The 18,910-nt window shown below is 45.8% G+C and overlaps 1 protein-coding gene across 9 annotated transcripts in view; it reads right to left on the bottom strand.

Annotated features, from left to right (window-relative positions):
• Positions 1-12,143: 12,143 nt before the first annotated feature.
• GNG2 (G protein subunit gamma 2) overlaps positions 12,144-18,910 on the bottom strand; it is a 73,627-nt gene continuing 66,860 nt past the window's right edge. For all 9 annotated transcript variants that reach the window (XM_083167250.1, XM_083167255.1, XM_083167251.1 and 6 more), the window contains 2 exons: positions 18,369-18,484; positions 12,144-13,076 (listed from right to left, as the gene is read on the bottom strand). In XM_083167250.1, coding sequence (XP_083023376.1) covers positions 12,948-13,076; positions 18,369-18,455 — 216 coding nt within the window. In that variant the 5' untranslated portion in view covers positions 18,456-18,484 and the 3' untranslated portion in view covers positions 12,144-12,947. The remainder of the gene's footprint in view (positions 13,077-18,368; positions 18,485-18,910) is intronic.

The following is an 18,910-nucleotide window of genomic DNA, read 5'->3' as shown; positions in this document are numbered from 1 at the left end:
CACATGGTTTTGCCCATCTAAGAAGGATTTTGTCAGAAAGAATGAACCAAAATAAGGCCCTAGATCCCCTTCAGTTTTGATTACAAGATATGATGTTATGTGAGGGCGGAAGTTGTTAGATGCCCTCACAACGTTTTTTATTTTATCTGTAATTCACGTAGGTGTGTAGGTTATTTTGTTTTATATTAGCTGCATTGTACCCTCGCGGGCTCGCTATGCTCGCACGCTTCGGGCACGGTGGCTCGCCTCACTCGCCACAGATTTATATATACCCTCCAGGTATACGTGGACCCAGGGCATGATGGGCATGATGGGATGGGACACTACCCCGATTTTTGTGGACTCTTTGGGATTTATGGAACTACATGTCCCCATACCTCACAACAGTCCCGATTACCCTGGGAATGTCCTGTTGGGAGTCCCCCTGTCGGCTGCTGAGCAGCGGGGAATAAACACTGTGCGCATGTGCACAGCGTCTATTCCCGCAGCCAGGGGACTGGGGGCATGGCTAGAGGCTCACAGAGCCTCTGGGTCATGCCCCCATAGCGTCAAAACGGGGGCGTGGTCTCGCGGGAGAGCCGCGAGTATAGACCATGCCCCCTTTAGTTAGGCCACGCCCCCAGCACGCATCCATCTGTCCCTCCTCCATCTGTTTCAAAGTTGGGAGGTATGTGTCCCAGCATTACATATGCCAGCCTTGATAGTATATGGTCATTGTTGCTGTGGTTTTTTGGGACAGTCCCGCATCCCACCCAGGGCCGGCAGTGTCCCACAGTGGGGGCACTTGGGAGTCCCCATTGCTACAGAGCAGCGGGGAATAATAGACGTCGGGTGTGTGCATCGTCTATTCACTGGATACAGGGGGACAGGTAGTATGGCCAGCAGCTCACAGAGCTCTGCCCAAACTCCCAAGGTAAAGAAATGGGGGCGTGGCCTCATGGGAGCATCATCCCCATGCAGCAACTCCCCCTTTTTAATAACTAGGAGCACCCCGCTTTGCATATCTCCAAAGTTGGGAGGTATGCTAAGGTGGCCAACTTTTTCCTAATGAAAAAACACAAATAAATTGAAGAAAAAAAATATTGTTACTTAAAGAAACATGGAGGGGGGGGGGAGGGGAGTTGCGGCTGCTGCCGGTGCCACTCACCTCCATGGGGGGGGGCAGACACCTGCTGCAAACTGGCGCCCTCCAAATGCCTAGAGCTGCCTAGTGGTGGTGCCGGGCTTGGTCCCCGCCATAACATAATGTGCATTAGTGGACAGTGGCAGCGGTAGTGCAGGCCAGCAATGTATTCATTACCGCTGGCACTGCCCACCAATGTATAGTATGGTGATGAAGCATACCTTGCTGGCGCAGGTCAGCAGTGTATGTGTTACTGCAGCCACTGCCCACCAATGTACATTATGTTATGGCAACAACGCATACATTTCTGGCACATGCCAATGTATGTTTTACCGCCATGCTATACATTAGTGGCTAGTTGCGGCGGTAACGCATACATTTGAAAAAACATCCATCATAGCTGGCATGCTGGTAAAACCAGCAGACGGTGGACTTTGCTAGGGATGATGCGGGAGAGCGCATTATCGCTAGTCTGACATTGGTGGCTCAGACACACTAGGCTATTTTAGGGCGGGGCTACGCAGGACCTGATGGGGTCAGGGCTAGAGGAGTTTCGGCCGGGGGGTGGAGCTACAGGTGGCTACTGCTGCTTCTTTCTCAGCATGTGGGAGAAGAGAGGCTGCTGTATTCCAGGCCTGTGTAGTAAGCCACCTATTTTAAACACACCTCATTCCTTCCCTGTCTTCACTTATCATTGTTACATGTGTGTTTGTTATATTTTGCTTGTTTTTTTAACCAAATTATTAAAAATTACATTTTAATTTAATTGCGATAAGACTCTAGGTCATACTTGCCTACTTTTGAAAACTGGTTTCAGGGAGATTATAGTTTGTAGTAGAATTTTGCACAGCGCCCCATTGAGGGGGCGTGTCATGCTCCACCCAAAGGGCATGTCTAGTTCCATATATGGAGAGATTGTGAAAAGAGATTGTGAACGTGGCACCTAGAATTGTGGGTGTGTACTGCTACATCTGAGAGGAATCTTGTAAAATGACATATATCCAAATGTAGATGAGCCACAAAGCAGTTAGTAAGAGATACTATTCTTGCTAAAATGCTGGGAAATGGCGCTGATGATTCAATGTAAATGTATCTGTTTCTCATCCTTTTTTCCACAAAAATGTAACAGTGTAATGTGGGTTAGGTGAAATGAGGGAGATTGCTAGACTAATGAGGGAGAGAGGGAGATTGCTGCTATTTCAGGGAGTCTCCTTCAGAATGCAGGAGGTAGGCAACTATGCTCTAGGTCAGGCATGTCCAACGTTGGCCCTCCAGATGTTTTCAAACTACACATCCCAGCATGCTTTGCAATAGTTTTAGCATTCTCTAATAGTAAAACTGTGGCAAAGCATGCTGGGATGTGTAGTTTCACAACATCTGGAGGGCCAACGTTGGACATGCCTGCTCTAGGTGCACCACACCAGTGACAAATCTTTTTCCTTTTTTGTTCATGACATATCCTATTTATTTGTCTTAGTGGTGGCACACCTCCCACGAAAATACCTTGTTATTCTAATAACAACAGATATTTACATGTTTAGGGGGATCCTCTCTTTTTCCTCAAAACAATAATGAGGGTCCTGTGCGGGTAACAATTTTTGTGCCTGTATTGACTTTTGATTTCTTAGTTGGGGTTCAGGTTGTCATCCATGATATGGTGTGAAACAAAGAAAGTTAACAATACTGGCCTCTGTTCATGGTATTAATTGAAATCATTGCTCAAAAGATGATGGAACTACATAAAGTAATGTCAGAGCTTTCAGCTGTGCGCAGGCGAATGGAGCAACCCCTAAATTGCTTCATCGCGCTCCATCTAGTGACCGCCGGTGCGCCCAACACTTGAATTCCCCCCTCAGAGGTGAGGAGCAGCATTAGTCTTTTGTTATATAGGATGTTGCTGCTATCCAAATAAATAAGAATAATGCTGTGAGGCATTACCAGCAGAGGGCACACTGCAGAATCCTACACAATATGATTTATTATGTAATCACAGACGTGTCTGCTAGAGAAGGACTAGCTTAAAATTCTTGGAGCGCAGCTGCACAGATAATGGTGTGTTTTGGAAATAACTGCATTTTCTGGAGAGCATCTTATCCATTCCAGGAAATTGCATTCTAAGAGGTCTCCAAAGTAATCTTAACAAATTCTTAATTGAAAAGTAATAATTTCCATCCACAGCCTGATTAAAGGTTTTCTGTCCCCCGGGCTTATAGACTTTTGGCACCTGGGTCTAAAGTACTCATCAATTGCATGCTGGGGGATGTACTTAGCCTTTAGGAGTGGTAAAGTAGAGAGAGAGAGAGAGAGAGAGATGAAGTACTAACCAATCAGCCACCATCACAGGCTGTGTTTGGAAAATGACAGAAGCTGATTGGTTGGTACTATTTTAGCTTAATCGCTCCCCTGCGTGTACTCGCAGGAGAGCGATTTGTAGCGACTGCATGTGTGTGTGTGTGGGGGGGGGGGGGGGGGGGAGCGCCCATGTGGGCAGCATCTGGTGGACTCAAAGGCTGCGAATTTCAAAGCCTTGCAAAGCAACCAGAATAACCTCCTTTATCTCTTCCTCTGTGCATTGATAACTATACCTGGAGTCAAAAGGTCGACATGAGGTTTTTCACTGTTTTTTTTACCCGAATGTCAACACACTCGACATGGACACACTATGCTATGCTCGGCACACTATTTTATTCTCCCACCATGCCCTAGTGGATGGTAGGGTGTGAAGTACCGCCTGTCGGCACATGCCGGCTCATAAAACAGTGAAAAACCCCATGTCGACCTTTTGACTGTCGACCTTGCCCATGTCGACCTAATGCTTGTGTCGATCTAATGACCTGTCGACCTAGACCTATAGATTGTAAGCTTGCGAGCAGGGCCCTCCAACATTTTGACTGTCTGTAAATACCCTGTTTTGTTGTATCACTGTCTGCTATTGTAAAGCGCAACGGAATATGCTGCGCTATATAAGAAAATGTTAATAAATAAATAAATAAATAATAGACCTATGTCGATCTTGACCCATGTTGACTTAAACCCATGTCGACATTGTTGCCTGTCGACGTAGTGGTGTCGACCCAATGCTTGTTGACCTAATTGCTGTAGACCTAATGACCGTATCCCCCCCCCCCCTCCAACTAATCCTGTTAGTTGGTAGCGGGAGGGTCATAGTGGCCCATCCCTCCCTTATACAATGCCAAGGTTATCGCCATTGTAACTGTGGGGGCGTAGCCATGGGTATGAACCCATAAGGTCAACAAACACAAGGTCGACATGGGGAAAAGGGTTGACACATAAATGGTTGACGCATGAAAAGGCCGACATGCATTTTAGACATTTTTGTACATTTGAGCACATTGGTTACATGTACTTAGATGGGAGTTCTATTTCAGATGGGATGTTGCCATTAGCAACCAATCAAATTCTACTTATTTATTTAGCACCTTTTAGAAGAAAATAGATAGACTCTGATTGGTTAAGCAACATCCCTTCTTATATAGAACTTGCCATGGTAAAGCCTGGAAAAGGCACAAAAATGTAAAACAAATGTTAAAAACTCATGTCAACCTTTTGTTTGTGTCGACCTATTGTCCATGGCAACCTAATGCATTTTGACCAATAGTCGTTAACCTATTCGCTCTCAAACTAATGCATGTTGATCCTAAGTCCAGATCCCATGGCCACAGACTGAGAGTTATATAGTAGAAGGGAGCAGGGTCCCCAGCAGCGCAAAGTATGTCATTATACAGAAATCATGTCATGAGCCACCTGCGGGAGCCGTGAATACTCTTCCGTCAACCACAAACACCAGCCACGATTTGGGAGCCTCCCGGTATTTCCTGAGGAATAGGCAAGTAAGATTTAACAATCATACATAGTTAATAGTTTTAACATTTAATAAATAATAAATACATTTAGTTCCCCCCAACATACATGCCGTTAAATGTAACCCCACTGTTCAATTGAACCCTAAGCACTTGTGATCCACTGCTACTTTCTGTGCATTCTGCTGTCATTGTCTCGCTGCCTTACGGGTTATTGTAATTTGTTGTTGCTCAAAATTATCCAGCAAAGTCATTGTTATACTAGTACCCTGGATTAGACTCCCAGACACCTTCTCCACAGGAAGCCAACGGTTACCAACCACAATGGGGGAAGGAGACTCAGCACCAACCACCATCGTGGGAGGAGACTCAGAGCCACTTGCACTGCGGGGCGGAGACTCAGGGCCACTTGCCATGGGAAGGAGACTTAGCACCATTTCCTATGGGGGACAGAAGACTCAGCACCACCCAACATGGGGGGAGGAGACTCAGTGCCACTTGCAATGGAGGAGAAGACTCAGGGCGGATTCAGTATTAAATCCCGGCGGTCGGGATCCCGACAATGGAATCCCGATCGCCGAAATCCCGACAAGGGGGGGGGGACGTGGATCGCCCCCCCTTGCGGGCTCGCTGCGCTCGCCACGCAGCGGGCCCGGTGCCTCGCTACGCTCCGCACACTAATTTATTCTCCCTCCGGGGGTGTCGTGGACACCCCCGGAGGGAGAAGGTGTCGGGATTTCGGCGATCGGGATTCCAGCGTAGGGATTCTGAACGCCGGGATTTACACTGCATCCCCTCAGGGCCATGTGCCATGTTGAAGGAGACTCAGGGTCACATGCCATGGGTAGGAGACTCAGCAACATTTGCCATGGGACACAGAAGTTCTACGACAGAGTGAACATGGAATCAGTTTGAAGTTAATCCAAAAGTTTATTGAAAACAACTACACAGTGTTTCACTTAGTAACTGGGATGTGGATGAGACAAACTTCTTCATGTAACTTTAAGTCTCTTGAAATTACAGAGATTAACAGTCCCCAATTCTCGTCTGAGACATCCAAATAAAGAAAACACAATTTATATAGCCAAGTGCTCTGATTATAGTGTCACAAAGCCAGTTAGTCATTCTTACTATCCCTATTAAAGTTATAAGTACCCCAGCCAGAATATAAAGGCAAGCCTCCCCCAAGGCCGTCAGTGATGTCACTGGCCCTTAGTAAATAGGTTGCGTTATCAGGAATAATACCTCGTTGATATTGACTGGTTCCTGGTACCTAGGCCCTTATTCAGGTTCACTCGCAAAGGCAAATTATTTCTCAAATGGACTAAAACCATGTGCATTGCAGGTGGGGCAGATGTAACTTGTGCAGAGAGAATGTGTAGAATTTTAGATATGACTTATGGGTACCATGCAATCTATTTTAACAGGGACTCTCATGGATTACACAGGTTCTGTGACTGGATTTAAAACAGATGAATCCAGGCTTGAGGCCAGCCAGCCCCAGAACTTGTTTAATTCATAAGTTTTAAGGTTTAAAGGGCTAGTATGTTCAGCCTACTCATGCTGGAACCTTGTAACGCGGTTTTCCGCAGTTGGCCCTGTCATGTCCAGAAGCGAATGGTACGTTCCCTGAAATACAGGAGTATCCTGGACAGTTTGCCTAAGCCTGCACTGCACGGGCAGGCACCCTTTAGCTACTAGCTAGGGCATTTGGCTACAAAATTAATATTATACCTGGCAGGACAAAAGATCAAACAAAAATGTACAATCTAAAATGTGTCCACACCGGAAATGGTTATACACAAAGCTGAAATCTGCTGCAGCGAGCAGAGCAGGCTAGCAGATCATCCCCTCTTCAACATTGGCTGCCGCCTGTTACTAACATATACTGTAAATCTGGCTGGTATTGTGACCACTTTTTTTTTTTTACTGCCATGTGCATGGGATGTTTCCAAGGAAACACAAATTACGAGACTGGATGCAGTATCCCTTATTTCCTGCAGGTGGCAGCCAACTGAAGGGATACCAGGGGCTGACACAATGGGCCTTATTTTGGTTCATTCTTTCTGACAAAATCCTTCTTAGATGGACAAAACCATGTGCACTGCAGGTGGGGCAGATGTAACATGTGCAGAGAGAATTAGATTTGGGTGGGGTTTTACTTCAAAGTGAGATCTATATTGCAGTGTAAAAATAAAGCAGTCAGTATTTTCCCTGCACAGAAACAAAATTACTCACCCAAATCTAATTCTCTCTGCACATGTTACATCTCCCCCCCCCCTGCAGTGCACATGGTTTTGTCCATCTAAGAAGGATTTTGTCAGAAAGAATGAACCAAAATAAGGCCCAATATCACTAACAAAACCGGTTATGAATTTGGTAGCAGGCAGCAGCCAGCGCCTGACACCATAGTGCCATAAGCATTTGTGGACTTCATGGCAGAATTTTACCATCTAATTATATGAATGCTCATATGCTACTACTAGCATTACATTTAGGTGCTAAATTCCCCAAATACTAAATTCCCAAAATCTCTGTGTGTTTCTACAATATGGAAAGTTTTGTGGATAAGTTGAGCTGACTAAAGTTACGGTGTGTGGTCTGTGCAGTTCCATCTTTGATGTGCGGATCATCTATTGCTCCATTGCAGAGTTGGTGAGCCAAGCAGGATTCCTTCCCCGCTCCCAGTGGTACCTGAGGAAGCTGTAGGAGGTGGTTACTGAGGCACAAGTTTTAGACATTACCCTGAGCTAAATGAGAGTTGACAACAAGTTCCCAGCCACACAAATAGGAAGAGTTTAATGTGCCCACCGCTTGACTCTAGGGCACGTGTAGGCATCCCTTGCCACAAGGCATTACTAGACGATTGGGTTGCGCGGCACCTGCGGAAGCCTGTTCTTCAAGTTCACACGCTGCTCCTCCACCCTCTTCCCTCATAAGGGTGGCTGTTGCAACAAGTAAGACCTCTATAACACGCAGAACCCCAGCATGGCCTACACACCCAGAAAAGCCTGGGCCTCCACTGAGAAAACCTTGCCATAGTCAAATATCAAAACTCTGGAGCCGGACTTTCTCCCAGCAGTGGCGCAACAATAATTATGGCGCCACCCATCCATGCCACGTCCTGCTAGTTGTCAGGATATTTCGCCCTCCCCTCAGGCCACTGGTTCTCCTGAACCCAATAATAATGTCCCTCCCCAAAATGGCCGCAGCTTACTCTAGCATCCTTAATAACGGTCGTCTCTGAGATGGCAGACATTTGGGAAGGGACATTTTCAATAAGGGCAGGCACACCAGGAAAATAACCCCCACAAGTCACCCAGCACTTCTAAGTCATTGTGGGGTTTGCAAATTATCATAAAATGAACAAACTAGTTTTGCCTGAGGAAGGACAAGGAGGCCACTAACATGGGGTCTGATTCAGCTTTGCTAGCCAAGCAAAGAAAAAGCGCACAACTGGACAAAGCGATGATTGCATGCAGGTGGGGCTGATTTTACAAGTGCAGAGATTTAGATTTGAGTGGGTTACATATTTTTCTGTGCAAAGTAAATAATGGCTGCTTTTGCATGTAGCTCACAGATGTCAAACAGCTTTATTTTTACACTGTAATCTAGATTTCAGTTTGAGCATCCCACCCAAATCTAGCTCTCTGCACTTTACATCTGCCCCACCTGCAGTGCAGCATGGTTTTGTCCACTTGTGTGTGTTTGCTAACAAACCTAAAGCCAGACCATAATTCCATCCATAATCCATGAGGCTACTTGTTGTAAACGTATGTATAGGCTCATGGATTATATGGAAACTGTTTTGGTACACACACAAGGGCCGGGACGTTACTGCAGTGATTGGACATTATTTAGCATTTCCTCCTCATATCAGGAGGCTTGGTTATATATTGCAGGAAGCCATCTGTCCTTGTGCAATAGGTATACAATTTATAAATAGGAAACAGGGATTAGACTGTTATGGAAATAAATACCTTTTAAATGTACCCATCCATCTGCTATTCATAGGAGCAAAATAAACAAGAGTGTAGATGACCTAAGAAGCTTATGCATTTTGCAAATTCCAAACTTTGTTAACCCTTTATTAGCTACGCAGGCTGCATCACCCCCAACATTTGAAGAGTTGAAGTATCCAGTAATGAGTGAGACTGTATTCCTGTGCCATAAGCTTCACTCCATCTGCAATCCGCATCTGGTTAACAGTGCCCTGCGTTCCCAGCACCTTTCATCAACGGCAGTTCTAGAACAGTCCAAAATTGAAATAGGGGAACCTCACCAACTTCCAGGGTGTCCCGGCAGGCAATTTCTGGCAGAGGTTGGAAGGGAGCAGATGGTATGGCTATGCCATCTGAATTTTGGAATGCGCTGCAGCCCCAACACTGTACCTGCCGCTGCCTTTCATACAGAATAAGGATATATACATATATATATATATATATATATATATATATATATATATACATACATATACACACACACACACACACACACACACACACACACACACACTACTGTGCAAAAGTTTTAGGCAGGTGTGGAAAAAAAAATGTTGAGGTACTTGTGTATTATCACGGCGCCCCCGTTTCCATCGCATGCCATTGTACAACCCCAAAAAATCGCATTGCATGCCATATGATCGCATGCGATGCGCTAAGACACGATTATAATTGACATTGTACACCCACCCTGATGGGTACTGACAATGTTAAATGCCCCCCCATTGTTAACGGCACCCCACTATCAACGCCAACCCGAAGCGTGGCAAGCGCAGCGAGCCCGCGAGGGGCGGCGGTACGCGTCCTCTGACCTTTTCATACCCCCACTATCCACGTCAGCGTGTAATTGATTTTATATAGTGTGGCGAGCGCAGCGAGCCCCGCAAGGGGACGCGTAATACTTGTGAAGTAATGCGTGTCCGCTCTCCACGCTTCAGGCACGGTGGCTCGCTGCGCTCGCCACACTATATATAATCTACTTCACGCCGACATGGATAGTGGGGTATGAAAAGGTCGAAGGACGTGTACCGCCGCCGCTCGCCACGCTTCGGGTTGCCGTTGATAGTGGGGTGGCGTTAACAATGGGGGGGGGCATTTAACATTGAAATTGGGTCCATCGCATACCTTAATTAGTGGTATGCGATGCGATGGGTGCCGTGATAATACACAAGTACCAATGTTGAAAAGTAAGAATGGTTTCAAGAGAGAAGAGAAGTGAAGTGTTTGCATTTTGTTGATTGATGAAAATAAACTGTTAAGTGAATGAACAGAAGAAAAATCTAAATCAAATCACCTGACTTCTTTTCAAAACAGCATCAGGTCTTCTAGGGCAGTGGTTCCCAAACTTTTTTTAATCACGGCGCCCTAGAGCATCAAAATATTTTCAAGGCACCCCTAGGCCAAATGCATCTTATCGAGAAATTCAGAAAAAAATATTAAATTAAGTGCATTGTGATTATATGTCACAGTTGTCTGGTGAGGGACAGGATTTGCTTCTGTTTGTCCACATATATAATGATTGGCAGCCACAAGCACTGGCTTTGCCTGGTACATTGGCCATAAATAATATGAATTGCTCTTGGTCCACCAACCCAAGGCACCCCTGCAAGTGTCTTGAGGCACCCCAGGGAGCCTAGGCACACAGTTTGGGAACCACTGTTCTAGTGACTTGCACAGTTTATGAAGGAACTTGACAGGGAGGATGTTCCAACTAACCCAAGATCTTCTGTGGATTAAGCTTCCTCAGATCCTTCTGACTCCTTCATGTAATCCCAGACAGACGCAATGGTGTTGAGATCAGGGTTCTGTGAGGATCATAGCAACACTTCCAGGACTCCTTGTTCTCCTTTACACTGAAGATCATGGCTGTATGTTTGGGGTCATTGTCCTACTGCAAAATAAATTTGGAGCCAATCAGACACCTCCCCTGATGGTATAGCATGATGGATAAGTCCACAACTCCATTTGCTAAAATGCAGCCCCACACTTGCAAGGAACCCCCGCCTTGCCTCACTGTTGCCTGGAAACACTCATTATTGCACCGCTTTGCAGGCCTTTGGTGAACAAACTGACTTCTGTTACAGCCAAAGGTTTCTCATATTGACTCATCAGTTCAAAGCACCTGCTGCCATTTTTCTGCAACCCAGTTTTCGTGCATAGTTGAGTCACTTGGCCTTATTTTCACGTCAAGGATATGGCTCTTTGGCCACACTTCTTGCATGAAGACCAATTCTGGCCAGACTTCTCCGAACGGTATATGGGTGTTTTTGCCACTTCTGAGCTGGTGGGCACTGCTGGACATCTACCAATTTCGAAAGGAAGAAAGCATGATGTGTCTGGTAGTTTATTTGGCCGACTATTGCGTCTACAGTCCTCAACGTTGCCCAATTATTTGTTTTCTTAATTTTCTTCAAAAGAGCTTAAACATCATATTATCTTAGTCTGCTTTGATATCTTTGCCTGGGAGAGACCTTGCTGATGCAGTATAACTACATTAGGTCTTAATGCTGTGTTCAGTCTTGCCCTGGTGTATGACCTGTGACTGCAACGGTCTTCCACAACCTCAAATTTGTAGCTGTTGTAAAGTTGTTCCTCACCTAGTTTTAGGCCTATACAGCTGTTTCTGTTAATGACTGTGTTTCAACCTACATATGAAAATGATGATCATTAGCACCTGTTTGGTATGATTTGTTAATCATACAACTGACTAGAGTTCTACAAAATCCCTTACATTGTGCGAGTGTACTTAGAACAATTGATGCCGTCTTGAATTCAAAGGATGTTCGCACCAAATATTTATTTGAAATTGATTTCTCTACTGTTCATTCACTTTATACTTTGTTAATTGATAAAAATATACTATTAGTGCTTATATTTTTGAAAGCATTCATACTTTTAAGCATTTAATCCGCTTTTGCACCGTATTGATTGTATGAGTTTGTGTGTTCATGATGAAAGCCAAGATTTTGTTTCTTTTATCATGCAGCTAAAAAAAAGTCATTTTACCTGTAGTAATGCAACGTTGCCACCTTCAACGCAGGACGTAATGGGCAGCCATACAGCCAGGAAAAGCATCATGGCAAAGGTACTGTATGTACTTTAGCAGCAAACGTGTTATAATTCACCCCCCCCCGACATACACACATACAGGGAGGACAGGGCACAGAACCCTTCCCTACAGCTTATTCTACCAGGGCACACGTGGAGAGGATTTCATTTATTTCCATGCCAAAATGCTTTCCAATTAGTCGGGAAATATAGATAAAAAAATGACAGCACTAGACAAATCTCTTTGCAGATTCATAAGCGGAGTTAAAAACATTAGAAATCGTAACATTTTTTTGTCCCCCTCCCATTAATACACAAGCCAAGTTTTATAGTGCACGGCGGCCGATGCCGGCTAGTTCCGCAGTACACACTGGTTATATTTTCTACGACCTCCACTGTGAAAACCATCTCTGTGCTACTCTAACGCAACAATGCACAATATCAAAATGTTACATAGAAACACCATCGCAACTTTTTTTTTTTCTCCCGCTGCTAGAAAATTACAATTTAATTTAACATTAAAATAACATCCGAAAACAGAAATAAAATGGAATCACACAATACATCCTTTAACATTTCTTATGCCGACTAAAAAAAAACAAATAAACTTTTTCCCATCAACAAAAAATAATGGGTATAAAGAAAAAAAAAATTATAATAAAAATAATAGTTAAAAAAAAAACCCTATCAGAAGCAGGATCTTGAACTGAGAGGTGACACAAAGCTTTTGTACTTTACATGTTTTCTACAAGCTGGAACACACAACAAGTGCAAATCCACTTTTGTCTTGTTCGGGCTAGGCGCCACGTTTCCATACGCGCGCCTCGCTGCTTCCACCGGTCACTCGCTGTCATGTTGTTGTGATTCTGCAGACCGTAAAAAGAGTCCTTGATGGTAAAAAATTCCAAATTGGTGCTCAGAAGGCCTGACTGCACCGCAGACCCGCTCCCCCGCTCACAGGATAGCACAGAAGAACTTCTTCTCTCTAAATGGGTTTTCTGAAGCAGGCACTGGGGTCAGAAGAGGGTCTTCCTTAGCGTGGGCTTCGCAGTAGGCCATCAAATCTGCCGCTGCTTTAGATACCTTTAAAAAAATAAAAACATAAAAATTCTAAGGACATGAAAAACCGTAACTGTCTGCTCCCAGGGGGTTCATTTTACTAAGGTGGGAGTTATATTGAACATGGGATGTTGCCCATAGCAGATTTTACATCTTATATATTAAGCACCTTCTAGAAGATAGATAGAATCTGATTGGTTGCTATGGGCTCTCCAGCAATGCCACACCCCCCTGTGTCACCCTCTGGGTCAGTGAGGGTGAGGGCTATTACATTACATTACAAAAGTGGTGTCAAACTCCCTCCAGCTGTTAAGGAACTACACATCCCAGCATGCCCTTCCACAGTTTTAGCAATCCATTATATAAAAACTGTGGCAGGGCATGCTGGCATGTGTAGTTCCACAACAGCTGTTGGCCTGTGAGTTTGACACCAACTGCATTACAACTTATACAAAATCCAGGGCATCCAAGGCCACAGATACCATAACTGTAAGGGCTTTGATGCCACACTTCCCTGAGAAACCAGGGGACTAAAAAGGCATGCAGTGGGGGCAGGATGGGTATGCTGGTGTGCAGGATGGGGTCATGTTGGTGGTGAAAAGGAGACCATGTTGTTCTAGGGCGAGGGAGGCGGGGGCATGTTGTTGTTGGGAAAGAGGGTACCATGTTGTTGAGAGGGCAGGAGGGTGTTATGCTGTTTATGGGATGTAGGGGGCCATGTTATTGTTGGGAAGGAGGAGGCCATGTTGTTATGGGGGGGGGGGGGGGATATTGTTATAGTGCAGTAGGGTGCCAAGTTGTTGAGAGGTAAGGAGGGTGCCATGCTGTTTTTGGGACAGAGGGGGCCATGTCGTTGTTGGGAAGGAGGAGGTCATGTTGTTATAGGGCCGGGGGAGGGCATGTTGTTTGGAAGGAGGAGGCCATGTTGTTGAGAGGGCAAGAGGGTGCCATGTTCTTTTTGGGATGGAGGGGGCCATGTTGTTGTTGGGCAGGAGGGGGCATTACACTAGTTGGCAGATGTCAACACGGATAACAAAAATTGGTACTTCCTCATCTTTGCTGCCACCGCTTGCGCTCTGGAACTTACTTAGGAATCTTTGCATACCACGCCACCACCTTGGGTCCATGCCACCCTATTGTGTCCACGCCACCATCTATTACCTTTAGTAAAGTTGGGGCAAGCGAAGCAGAGCGGAGTGAGTCAACAAGCCCGAAGCATGGCGAATGAACGATGATGCTATTCTGAAAGCGGCTGCTAATGTAACTGGCGTAAGCGGTGGCCGCAGAGATGAGGAAGTACCCAAAAATTGGTTAATTTTTTTTTGACCTTTTCACGTGTCAACATTTTGCTTGGGTCGACATTTTGACCATGACAACCAAGTACATGTCAACCTTTGATCATCTCTACCTAGTGCATGTTGACCAGCGGTGAGCTTTTGATCATCGAGCAATAGCGGTCGCCCTATTGACTGTCTATCTAGACACAGTGGGGGAAATTTACTAAGATGGGAGTTCCATTTTACATGGGATGTTGCTGCGGGCAACCAGTCAGAATCGACTTCTTATTTATTTAGTACCTTCTAGAAGATAATAGATAGTTTCTGATTGGTTGCCATAGCAGCGTCCCATGTGACATAGAACTCCCCCAATAGAATTTCCCCCAGTCTATCTACAAAGGGGCCGGATAATGATCCCACAGTGAAGGGGTGTGGTCACACAATAGTAACTCCAATTAAAATGACAACACACGGTAGCACAAGCATATACACATTATACCGTAAGCAGTGCCCTTGATTCATATTAAAGCACACAGTAGCCCCTTATACACATAATGTACACAGTTGTGCTGCTTATACACATCTGTCTCTGTCACTCCAGCAGCTCACTGTCCATGTCCCTCAGCAGCTCCATGCCATGTGTCCTTCCAGCAGATTCCCCACCTCTGAGTCCCTCCAGCCCCCTCTCTCCTGTCTTCAGCAAGCACAAATCCTACTCTACTTCACTTCATGACATCACATACACTGTGTCAGAAGAAGACGGTGCTGGAACATGCTTTTCTGTTGAAATGACTGTTCAGGGCTGTGGTAGAGGTGGAACTCAATTCCCCCTACCATTAGAGGTGGTGGAACTCCGTTCCATCCCGTTCCCCCTCACTTTAACCCCTGTGCGCTGGTGTCTTATGTTACTGGATGTCTCAATTTCTAAAATGATAAATGAATAGTATGTTGATAGACTGCGCCTCCCTATGTTTGTATACATTAGCTATTGTGTGACTGGCTCGACAATATACAGATATACCCAGGTTGTGATCATTCATAGAGGTAATGTATTATTTAGCAGATGATGGCAGCCCCCCAGCGTGTGCCTCTCTGGTGTGTGCACTCTCCTCCCAGTCATTAAATTAAACATGCGCTCCTTCCCTTGCCTTCCGTGTTACATGCATGACCACCTGTGGACTAATGACAGCCTATTGCCTTGGCACTGTGCTGTACACGCACCGCAATATGACCGAGCTTCTGAGCTTATGACCATGCAGAATTTACCTCACGAAGGGCTAGATGTACTAAGCTAGAAAAGTGATAAAATGGAGTGTGATAAACAAAGGGCCCTGATTTAGATAACTGAGTAGATAGCCGCCGCACAGACAGAAAGAAAACCCGCCCCACGCAATCCTGTAAATGCATTGTGAAAATAAAGCAATCCGCCATCCTGACGCACATCAATACCGGTCACCTGCGACAGAGAGGGGCTGATCCATTCTTACTGTCAGTCAGATTGCAAGGGGTTTGCGGATAGATCCATTCGCTATTTCTGTTGCTATTTAGGCTGGTGCGTGCGTGCTATGATCTGTACAAATGCGCATTCATTCGATAAACGCTCGATCGTATGAATTTGCACATCAGCGATCAACTCTGACCCGAGCGAGACCCAATTTATTTAACTCTTCTGTCGGCACATGGAGATGACGTCATCTCTAAACGCCGGGGAGCAGCCTTTCCTCCTCTTTAAGTTTGAAGGAGACTCATCGCAGACTTTTGCTGCCACCTGGCTGGGCTGGCTTACCTTCAAGGAATCCCCAGAGTACGCTGCTATAATCACGGCAGGACAGGTTCCTGCCCCTACGTGAACCCTGGGCGGCCTCCTCATACCCCCCCCCCCCTTTTCTCCCCTTCTGTCCCCTCTTTTTTCTTCACTATGTTTCTTTCTTTAAACATCTTATTGTTATATACTATGTCATTATATGTACTCAGCCTTCAGTGGCCTGTTCGGCCGTTTGGATATCGCTCGGGATATATTGCCATCTAGATCCTTGGGAAGGAAACGCTTGTTTACTGTATATTGAATTTTGCGCTGGATCATTCAAATGTTTTATACTGTACTTGAGTGCACTACTTTGTTCTATACTGAAGACGGATTGTACTGAAGACTGTTTGTATGACTATTTCTATATTTCTAATAAAAACTGATTGCATAAAAAAAAAAAGTTTGAAGGAGACACAGGTCAGGTGACCCGGGTTGCCCGCTCACACTGCCCTGTAATGCGGGTCATTCTCGCTGAGAGAGATAAAGGCCCTAATTTCGATTTGGGAACGACACCCCGCGTACGCACGCGTTCAATGTTGAAGATCTGCGCATGAGCATATTCGCATGGGCAGGGCTTCTATGCGGGCGCCGTCTGAGACTTGCAAAGTCTCCGTGGGGCCCGCAAAGGGAGGGAGGCGTGGATGAGGCGGACAGGGGCCATGAAAACGGGATACGGTCATTGGGTCACCAGCAAGTTTTTAGACAGTTATTTAGTCGACACCATTAGCTCGACATGCATTTAGGTCGACATGTGTCTAGGTCAACATGCAGGAATGTCGACATAGGATAGGTTAACAGGGTCATTAGGTCAACATGGGTTAGGTTGACAGTCAAAAGGTCGACATGGAGTTTTTCACTGTTTTTTGAGCCGTGTCCATGTTGAATGTGTCGACATTCAGGGGGAAAAACTGTGAAAAACCACACCTTTTGACATTTGTTCTAACCCATGTCGACCTAATGACCCTGTCGACCTAGACTCATGTCGACCTAATGACTGTCTAACAACTTGCCGGTGACCAATTGATCCACACCCATGAAAACCCTGGGTGCGCCCAGGAAACCGCTGGGCGTTCCATGCAGACTCGGGTGGTTATCTGCCTTGGGTGGGCGGCTGACCTCACTGGACACCGGGTATCTTCCCTGGGCGGCTGGGGGCAGGAGCGGCAATACAAGGCTTGCAAAGCAACAAAATACCACTGCTTTGCGAGCTAACCAGAATCAGGACCAAAGTGGACAGTGATAAAGTACCAGCCAACCATTTTCAAACACAGGCTGTAACATGACAGTTAGGAGCTGATTGGTCGATACCTCTGTCCACTTTATCTCTCTCCATGGCTATACAATGCACCAGGAACCAATCCATACCGTTGCGAAGAGGTTAATGATTTGTTATAGGCATCTTGGAAACACAGTTGCACAGAGTTAAACAGACGTAATGACATTAATGGCTGTCAGCGTGGAGGCGGCGGGGGGTGTTCCCTTGTGAAGAACGCCGCTGCGCTAATGACAATACATATCCTGATGTTTTAAATTATCCAAATACGTCTGCAATTTCCCATCTCTCCCTGTTTGATGTATTCACCTCCATTATTCATGGCACCGCGGGTGTAAGCTGTGCAGACGCAGAGAAGTCACTTCATTCTGGAAATCACATTGTGCGCTACAGTCCGCCGAGGAAGGACGCTCATCTGGGGTTACATTTCCCATACATTCGTTTATTAACAAAGTGTAAACGGAAAAGCAAAATGTTATTCAGTGCATGTATTAAGGAGGAAAGAGAGAACGGGGCGACGTGTGATGTGACGGCTGGAGACAAGGGGGGAAGGGGAACCTATCTGTAACCACGCTTTCGTCCTGATTTAGACCTGTCTGCTAGGCAGCCTATCGAACAGGTCAGCACCGCCGAAACACCCCCCCCCCCCCCCCCCCATGCAGCCCACATGGATGGGCGTTCCCCTTCCCGCCTCCGGACTAAGCACCGACGGTTCATTTAAAATTCTGGTGATTTCTGAAGATTTATGGTGATTGGCTGCTGGTCCGACGGCTCCGGTTGGCACATTGCTGGCACCTAATTACTATGGGCTGCAGCAGCTCTGTCCCGCCATAGCTGTCTTGCTGGTGGTGGGGAACTGGACTGGTCCAATCCACACTGCCGCCATCCAGGCCCCCTCCTGAAGTCCCGTCCATCCCTCCCCCGATGGAGGCCCTGCTATCACAGAAAGCAGTTCCTACCTTTATTCGGTCAATGTTGGCCTCCATTTTCAGCTGCTCCACAAGCTTCCTGGCTTGCGCGATGTTGGCTGTGTTATTGCTTGCCATCGGGCTGCCGGCGCGGCTTCCAACCTGTGCTGCAATACATAAGAAGGAACAAGAAAGGTGATTCATTCACGGGATACATACTGCAATTAGCATTATAAGCACATTATTTGCGAGACGCAGCTATAATTAGGATGTGCATTAGCAAACTTGGCATAACATTGGTGGAGGTGTATACGGCATCGATCGATGGGCAAAACATTGTAAATTAATTTTCTTGTATATTTGTATTTGCAAAAATAAAAGGAATTCAGGGTAATAAAATATCAGTCCTCTCTCTCTCTGTCAGCCCCCTTCCCAGTCCCTGCTGGCGGCTGGAATATAGGGCAGGGGGGAGACCATGCAGAGAAATCGGGGGAGAGGGGGAAAGAGTGGAGCCAGCAGGATCCACCGGATTTCACAAGATCAATAACATGGATGTGACCTTTTCTAATTTTAGAAGTATTGATCTTTATAAA

The sequence above is a fragment of the Crinia signifera genome, chromosome 12 (genome assembly GCF_055691185.1).
Source record: "Crinia signifera chromosome 12, ASM5569118v1, whole genome shotgun sequence".
Taxonomy (NCBI): domain Eukaryota; kingdom Metazoa; phylum Chordata; class Amphibia; order Anura; family Myobatrachidae; genus Crinia; species Crinia signifera.
Note: the sequence above shows the minus strand (reverse complement) of the source record. Positions and strands in the feature narration are given on the sequence as shown.